General features: G+C 41.6%; 1 protein-coding gene across 1 annotated transcript; it reads left to right on the forward strand.

Moving 5' to 3' along the window:
- On the forward strand, positions 665-2387 carry LOC109342344. The gene is made up of 3 exons (XM_019580345.1): positions 665-1411; positions 1512-1778; positions 1896-2387. The coding sequence occupies exons 1-3, from the start codon at positions 665-667 to the stop codon at positions 2385-2387; spliced, it is 1506 nt and encodes a 501-aa protein (XP_019435890.1).

Consider the following 8357-nt stretch of genomic DNA (forward strand, 5'->3'; position numbering starts at 1 on the left):
GAAAAAATGATGAGTTTCGACCCCAACCCTTTTATTTTAATATCTTCAATTGTTATTTACATTTGATTATTTCTAAAAACCAATGCAAATTTACCAACCAAATCTTGTACATAGTTGCTCAATTGATTCTTGTAGGAATTAGTATAAATCCACTCCGCTCCCAGAGGAGGATATCCCGGTACCTTACCAAATTTTATTACTTGTACAATACGGTACACTTGCCGTTACATAAATAGCTAACAAGTTTTTGACGTCGTTGCCGGGGAGCATTGAGCGATTTATATTAGTTCTTTATAAATTCAATTGAGAGTTGCACATAGTTATTCTTTAATTTTATATCTTTGTATAACTAACCCTTGTGCTAACTTTTGCAATAGTTTTCTTATTTATGCTTTTGCGAGGTAAAGCTACTGGCAAGCAATTACAGTACAATCCTGAGATTGAGAAGTCAGCAAAGAGTAATCGTAAGAAAGTGAAAGAAAAGAAGAAGCAAGGCATTGAGGAAGCACAGTGTAGCTCTGAACAGTCTGAAGATTCAGAGCCTCAGTCAATCCGAATGGAAAATATGCAAAATGCCACTGGGAATAACCGAAGGCCTAATCCTCCAAGGAGGACTTTAGGCGATTATGCCATGTACTAGGGCCCAAGGCACTACTCAAGCATCATGATCCCACACACGGATAGGACTGTGGAGATCAAGCTCGCCTATCTGAATTTGGTTAGTGCTCACCAGTTTACGGGGAAAGACTATGAAGACCCTTATGCACATCTCGATAATTTATATGAATTGGTGCCCACAATGGGTTATAATGATGCTCAACGGGAAGCTGCTTATATGATGTTATTACCATTCTCTCTGTTGGGTGAAGCTAGAGAGTGGTTGAAGTCTCATCCAACTCAGAGCTTGACGAGTTGGAGTGACTTGGAGTCAAAGTTCTTAACAAGATTCTTTCTACCAACTCGGTATGTGCATGCAAAGTTTGAGATATCAACCTTCAGGCAAGGGGCTGATGAAGCATTCTATGAAGCCTGGGAGCGTTTTCAGGCGTTACTCAGAAAATGCCTGAATCATGGTTTTGAGGATGTGGATCAGTTGAACATCTTCTATAATGGATTAAAGCCTGAAACTAAGATGATTCTAGATGCAGCAGCGGGTGGAACAATGATGACAGTGGATGCAGAACAAGCCACGAGAATCATAACTGCCTTATCATCAACAAAAAGGCAGGCACAACACAATCAGAGATTATTACAGAAGAAATGGGTACTTGACTTGCAAACGTCAGATGCTATCTTGGCACAGAACAAGATCTTGACTCAACAAATAGAAGCATTAACCAAGCAAATGTCTAAGCTGCCTCAACAGCTTAATGCAATACGGACTCCTCCGATTCATCAACAAGTGTTGAAGGTGTGAGTTTTGTGGAGGTGAACATCCCACTGGTCACTGCTCAATACCTACCACCACACCAGAGGAAGAGGTTCAGTACGTTACTAATCAACCTCGACAGGGTAATTTCCCCAACAACCCTCCATACAACAATCAGTTTTTAGAAGGTTGGAGGAGAAATCCAAATCAGAATCAGAACTATGGGTGGAGGCAGGAAACATGGCCATCAAACAGGAAATCACCATTCCAACTATCATACCAGCAGGGTATGCATCCACCTTTGCATGAAAGACAGACAAAATTGGAAGAGACACTAGAAAAATTCTTGCAAGTCTCCATTGCTAATCAGAAAAATACAGATGCATCCATCAGAAATTTGGAGACTCGGGTGGGTCAATTGGCTAAACAAATGGCAGAACAGAATACAGACCAGCAACATTTCTCAGCTAATACCCAAACCAACCCCAAATAATATTGCAAATCCATCACTACAAGGAGTGGCAAGGTTATTGGAAAGGGTATTGGTGAGAATCTAGTGGTCGAAGAAGAGGTTCTGGGAGAAACTGAGGTTGAGGAAGGACAGAAGACAGTCAGAGAAACTAAAAAGGGTGATGTAGTGGATTGTGAGGAAGGGGTAGCTAATGCTGAAGATGTGATAAGGGAGAAAGATGACAAGAGGAAGAGTGATCTACCTCAGTTGAAGGATCTTCCTTATCCAAAGAAACCTTCCAAAAAGGATAAGGAAGGACAGTATACTAGGTTCTTGGATATATTCAAGAACCTACAAATCAACATTTCCTTCATGGAGGCAATGGAACAGATGCTCATTTATGCAAAATTTATGAAGCATCTGTTGACAAAGAAGAGGAAGTTGTCAGAAGAAATAGTGACATTGGAAGATGGGTGCAGTGCTATAATCCAGGCAGCTTCACAATACCAGTCACAATTGGTGAACTATCAGTGGGAAAGGCACTGCTTGATTTGGGTGCCAGCATAAACTTGATGTCTTTATCCATGCTGATAAGGATTGGAGAGCTAGAAATTAAGCCTACTAGGATGACTCTGCAACTCGCTGACAGGTCAGTGAAGTATCCTTATGGAGTTGATGAGGATGTTCTAGTGAAGGTGGATGAATTAGTATTCCTTGTTGACTTTGTCATCATGGATATGGAGGAGGACACTGAGGTCCCATTGATTTTGGGCAGACCCTTTATGAAGACTGCAAGGGTCATTATTGATGTTGATGATGGGAAACTGAAAATGAGGGTGCAGGATCAGGAAGTGAACTTCAATGTATTTGAAGCAATGCAACACCCGAAAGACAAACAACACTACTTTCGAGTGGACTTTCGAGTGGATGTTATTGAGGACTTGTTGATGCTCGATAATATTCACTTGAGTAGCATAAGCCCATTGGAAAAAGTACTGATTGGGGAGAAAGAAGGGAACAGTAGTGAAGAAGACAAGTTGATCAAAACATGTATAGCATAGTTGGACACACCTCGGAAGGGTAAATCTGAGCAAACTCACATTGAGGAACTGGTTAAAGAGAAGAAAGATGAAGTTCTGAAAGTAGAGTTAAAATTACTTCCTTCACATTTGAAGTATGTGTTCTTAGAGGATGGAAGTCAGAAACCGGTTATATTCAGCAGTGCCCTATCACCAGATGAAGAACATCAATTAATTGAGGTGCTGAAGAAAAATGCAGGAGCAATAGGGTGGATACTGATGGATTTACATGGGATCAGCCCATCTTATTGTATCCATAAAATCCACATGGAAGTGGATTACAAACCGGTTGCACAACCTTAGAGACGTCTGAATCCTACTATGAAGAAAGTGGTTAAGAAGGAGGCGATGAAACTCTTGGATGCTGGGATGATTTATCCCATATCTGATAGTACTTGGGTGAGTCCGGTTCAAGTGGTCCCAAAGAAATGGGGTATGACTGTGGTCAGAAATGACAAAAATGAGCTGATTCCAACCAGAACAGTCAGTGGTTGGCGCATGAGTCTTGATTACAAGAAGTTGAACCAGGCTACTAGAAAAGACCACTTTCCTCTGCCATTCATGGATCAAATGATTGAGAGATTGGCTGGACAAGTATTCTACTACTTTCTGGATGGGTATTTTGGTTACAACCAGATCACTATGGATCCGCAAGATCAGGAGAAAACAGCTTTCACATGCCCTTTTGGTGTCTTTGCATACAGAAAGATGTCATTTGGACTGTGCAATGCACCAACAACATTCCAACGGTGCATGTTAGCTATTTTTTCTGATCTTGTAGAAAAATGTATTGAGGTTTTCATGGATGACTTCTCGGTTTTCGGGTCGTCATTCAGTAACTGTTTGGAAAATTTGGACATCGTGCTGCAGCGATGTGTTACAACTAATCTGGTGCTGAACTGGGAGAAGTGTCACTTCATGATGACTGCGGGAGTGGTCTTGGGTCACAAGATCTCTTCTTGAGGTATTGAAGTTGATAAAGCAAAGATTAAGGTAATCAAGGACCTCCCACCACCACTCAATGTCAAGGGAATTCCAAGTTTCCTTGAACATGCAGGTTTTTATAGGAGGTTTATAAAAGACTTTTCCAAAATTGCAAACCACTCAGAAATCTTCTCAACAAAGATACTATTTTTTAATTTTGATGCTGAGTATGCAAATTCTTTTGAAACCTTAAAGCAGAAATTAATTTCTGCTCCTGTTATAGTAGCACCCGACTGACATTTCGATTTTGAACTTATGTGTGATGCTAGTGACTATGCTGTCGGGGCGGTAATAGGACAGAGAAAGGCTAAAGTTTTCCATGTTATACATTATGCTAGTAAGGTATTAAATGAGGCACAAATTAATTATGCCACCACAGAAAAAGAATTACCAGCTATAGTGTATGCATTGAAAAAATTTAGATCCTACTTGATTGGCTATAAAGTCATTATTTTTACTAATCATGCTGCCATTAAATATTTGCTAACCAAATGTTAGATATTTTATGTAATGGCAATATCATCATCTTCATCATTGTCGCCCTCTGTAGCTGGACCATCTCCAGTAGTCCCATATCCAGTGGTTCTGGAAGGTCCTACCCCCTCTAGAAAGATAGGCCTAACCCCAGGCCAAGGGAACTGTTGGGTGAAAGTGTCTGCAGAACCGTAGAATTGGTTCCCTGGACTCAATTGATGGAAAGCAGCATAGAGTCCTGGCTGCTGATACACTTGTCCTTATCTCAGGATGTCATTTTGGAGCTCTATATGCTCCATATGCAATGTGAGTCGGTTAAGCTGATCCTAAGTGGTTCCCGGATAAGGTACCGAGGAAGGCATTTCTGACTGTGAATATGGGAATGATGGATGCGGAGGTGACTGTGGAGGGTGAGAACTGTCACCATGCTGTACTCCAGCCTCTTCTTTGCAGTTCTGACGGATGTACTGCATGGTGATCGGGGGTTTGATCTTCTCAGTTCTGTTCACCTGAACCCCTTGCTGAGCACAGAGTTCAGTGATCAATGATGGGAACCCCAAAGAACCCTTCTTACCTCCTTTGACAACTGCCTTGTATATTTCTATGACGATTATCTTGGCTACATCAATCGTCATGCCCTTCATGATTGCATAAATGATGTAACAATCAACAAGGGGCAATGATGACATGTGAGTGTTTGGAATCACATTGTGCAGCAAGAATATCATCCAGACTTGGGCCAGGACAGTCATATGCTTCCGGTAATTTTGGAGGGGTAGTCCCTCAGAATTGGTGCTAAATGAGCGTCCAGGTACACACAGTTGTGCAGAAGTGTCCCGAAGACTGAACATACCATCAGCTTGAGCAGCAAAAAGCTGACACAATTCCCCCTCCCACGCTTCAAAAGGATTGTTCAGCAAATCATTGATAGTCTCTCTGTCAAATAAGATAGTCTTACCCCGGACCCAGGATTTATATGTGAATTCGTCTCCCTCCAGTGGATAGGCATTGGCATATAATTCACAAACGACATCTGGGTCAAACTTGTCGTTCAGTGTTGCCACTGCCCACCATTTCAACACAATCAAAGGTACTGTGAAAACGGGATATTCATCCGTTTCCAATTGTATCTTCCTCTCAAGAACGAAAACCCAGTTGAGGAGTAGGATATGTCGTTCTTGTTTCCCCTTTTTCTTGAACAATGTTCGGTCATAGTCAGATGCCTGTGAGGTAGAAGTTCCTCTCAACTTCTTGGGAGGGGGATTCTTGGTAGCCAATGATTTTTTCCTCCTGTAAAGCACATTGAACAATTTATCACACATGAATATCAGAGTTATGAGCTAAACTGGAGTTTCCCATTCATAAACCCATTTTATTTTGACAATGCTACTCATGTTTTCATGATATAAAGCGCAATACAACAATAAAGCATCAAGAGCAACTAATTCATCCTAGATGTGCCTAGAATAAGTTAATCTTAACGCAATGCACAAATGAGAATGTGATGAGATGAAGAGTCTATTTACATTCCGCTCATGATGCTTCCTAGTATGTGAAAAAGAGATGATGAAAGAGTCCAAATGTTGGAGAGGGCGCGAACTTGGGGGTTTGTGTGATTTCTTTGCAATAGGGTGTAAGGGAATGAACCCCACAGCCCCCTTTTTAAAACAAAACTCGTGCCCTCTCGCCCGAGCAAGGTTCTCTCGCTTGGGCGAGAATAAGAACTGAAGAGTTTGTAACCTCTCGCCCGGGCAAGGACCTCTCGCTTGGGTGAGGTTCTAGAACTGGAAGACCTGTCATTCTCGCTTGAGCGAGAGTAAGACAGAGAGCAACCCAACTGAATTGCGCTTAAGCGAGCTAGCTCGCTTGAGCGTGATAGTTGGCACTGAAAGGCCGCTGTCCTCACCTGGGTGAGGAAATTCTCGCTTGAGCGAGAGATCTGGCACTGACAACATAAAATGAACATAAACATAAAAAAAACATAAAATGAACTGGATTGCCTTCCAGTTAGCACTTGTTTAACGTCATTAGCTCGACGCCTGTTTTTCTATGCATTCTCCAAGTTGATGATTGTGGAGAGCCGCTCGACGTCACCACCCAGATACGGTTTCAACCCTTGCCCATTAAATGTCCACCTTTGCTGAGAAGCTGGATCTTGTAGCTCGATCGCTCCACGCGATTTCACCTCTTTGATTAGGAATGGCCCTGACCATTTGAATTTTAGCTTTCCGGAAACAGTTTCATCCGGGAGTTGAACAGAAGCACACTTTGACCCACTCGGAAGTCCTTTTTGCGGATCTTCTTGTCATGATACACTTTGACATTCTCCTTGTACAGCTTGGAGGACTCATATGCAGTGAGTCTCATTTCCTCCAATTCTTGTAGCTGCACTTTCCTATGGTCACTTGCTGCTTTTGGGTCCAGATTGAAGAATTTGAGTGCCCAGTATGCTTTGTGTTCGAGTTCTACTGGTAGATGACATGCTTTCCCATAGACTAGCTGAAATGGGGATAGTCCATTAAGGGCTTTGAAAGTTGTTCTATACGCCCACAATGCATCATCTAATCGAAGAGACCAATCCTTTCTTGTGGTTGACACAATTTTCTCCAGGATTTTCTTGATCTCTCGGTTAGATACTTACACTTGACCATTTGCCTGTGGATGATAAGGAGATGCAACTTTGTGTCGGACTCCATAGTGTTGAAGGACCTTCTCCAATTGTGAATTGCAGAAGTGTGAGCCTCCATCACTGATCAGAACCTGCGGTGTGCCAAACCGACTGAATATGTTTCTCTTTAGGAATTTAACCACGGTTTTAGCATCATCCTTTTGGGCAGCGACAGCTTCCACCCACTTGGACACATAATCCACCGCCACTAGAATATATACTTGTGAGCATGATGGTGGAAATGGTCCCATAAAATCAATTCCCCAGCAATCAAACACTTCCACTTCTTGCACATTGGTTAAGGGCATCTCATTCCTCTTGGAGATCCCGCCTGATCTCTAGCAATTATCACATTGCTGTGAATAATGATGTGCATCCATAAACACTGAAGGCCAGTAGAAACCAGATTGTAGGACTTTTGTAGTTGTCCTTTGTCCATTAAAGTGTCCTCCGTATGGCGAACTGTGACAATGCCATAGGATACTCTTGGCTTCTTCTGTGGATACACATCTCCTTAATAATCCATCCGACCAAATCTTAAAAAGATGAGGGTCATCCCACACAAACTGACGGGACTCTCGCAAGAAATTTTTTCTTTTGATGGCAAGTTAACTCCTTGGGAATTACCCCTGCCGCTTTAAAATTAGCCATGTCAACAAACCATGTCCTTTCTTGAACGAGGAGAAGCTTCTCATCAGGGAACTCCACCACCACCTCTGATTCCCTCATTGTTACCTCTTGATTGACCAACCTTGATAGATGATCTGCTACAAAGTTTTCGCTCCCTTTTTTGTCCTTGATCACCAAGTCGAATTCCTGTAACAACAATACCCAACGCAACAATCTCGGTTTGGAATCCAATTTGGTTAGCAAATATTTAATGGCAGCATGACCAATAAAAATAATGACTTTAGAGCCAATCAAGTAGGATCTAAATTTTTCCAGTGCATACATTATAGTTAGTAATTCTTTTTTTTTTGTGGTGGCATAATTAATTTGTGCCTCATTTAATACCTTACTAGCATAATGTATAGCATGGAAAACTTTAGCCTTTCTCTGTCCTAGTACCGCCCTGACAGCATATTCACTAGCATCACACATAAGTTCAAAATCACAATGCCAATCGGGTGCTACTATAACAGGAGCAGAAATTAATTTCTGCTTTAAGGTTTCAAAAGAATTTGTACACTCAACATCAAAATTAAAAATAAACAATATCTTTGTTGAGAAGATTAATGAGTGGTTTTGCAATTTTGGAAAGTATTTTATAAACCTCCTATAAAAACCTGCATGTCCAAGGAAACTTCGAATTCCCTTGACAATGAGTGATGG

The sequence above is a fragment of the Lupinus angustifolius genome, chromosome LG03 (assembly GCF_001865875.1).
Source record: "Lupinus angustifolius cultivar Tanjil chromosome LG03, LupAngTanjil_v1.0, whole genome shotgun sequence".
NCBI lineage: Eukaryota > Viridiplantae > Streptophyta > Magnoliopsida > Fabales > Fabaceae > Lupinus > Lupinus angustifolius.

Excerpts from the sequence above, each read along its gene's own strand:
- LOC109342344 (XM_019580345.1), top strand. The coding sequence starts at position 665 with ATGATCCCACACACGGATAGGACTGTGGAGATCAAGCTCGCCTATCTG. Across the intron at positions 1,412-1,511 it reads TTCATCAACAAGTGTTGAAG|GGTAATTTCCCCAACAACCC; the intron begins GTGTGAGTTTTG and ends CAACCTCGACAG. Across the intron at positions 1,779-1,895 it reads TCAGAAATTTGGAGACTCGG|GTTATTGGAAAGGGTATTGG; the intron begins GTGGGTCAATTG and ends AGGAGTGGCAAG.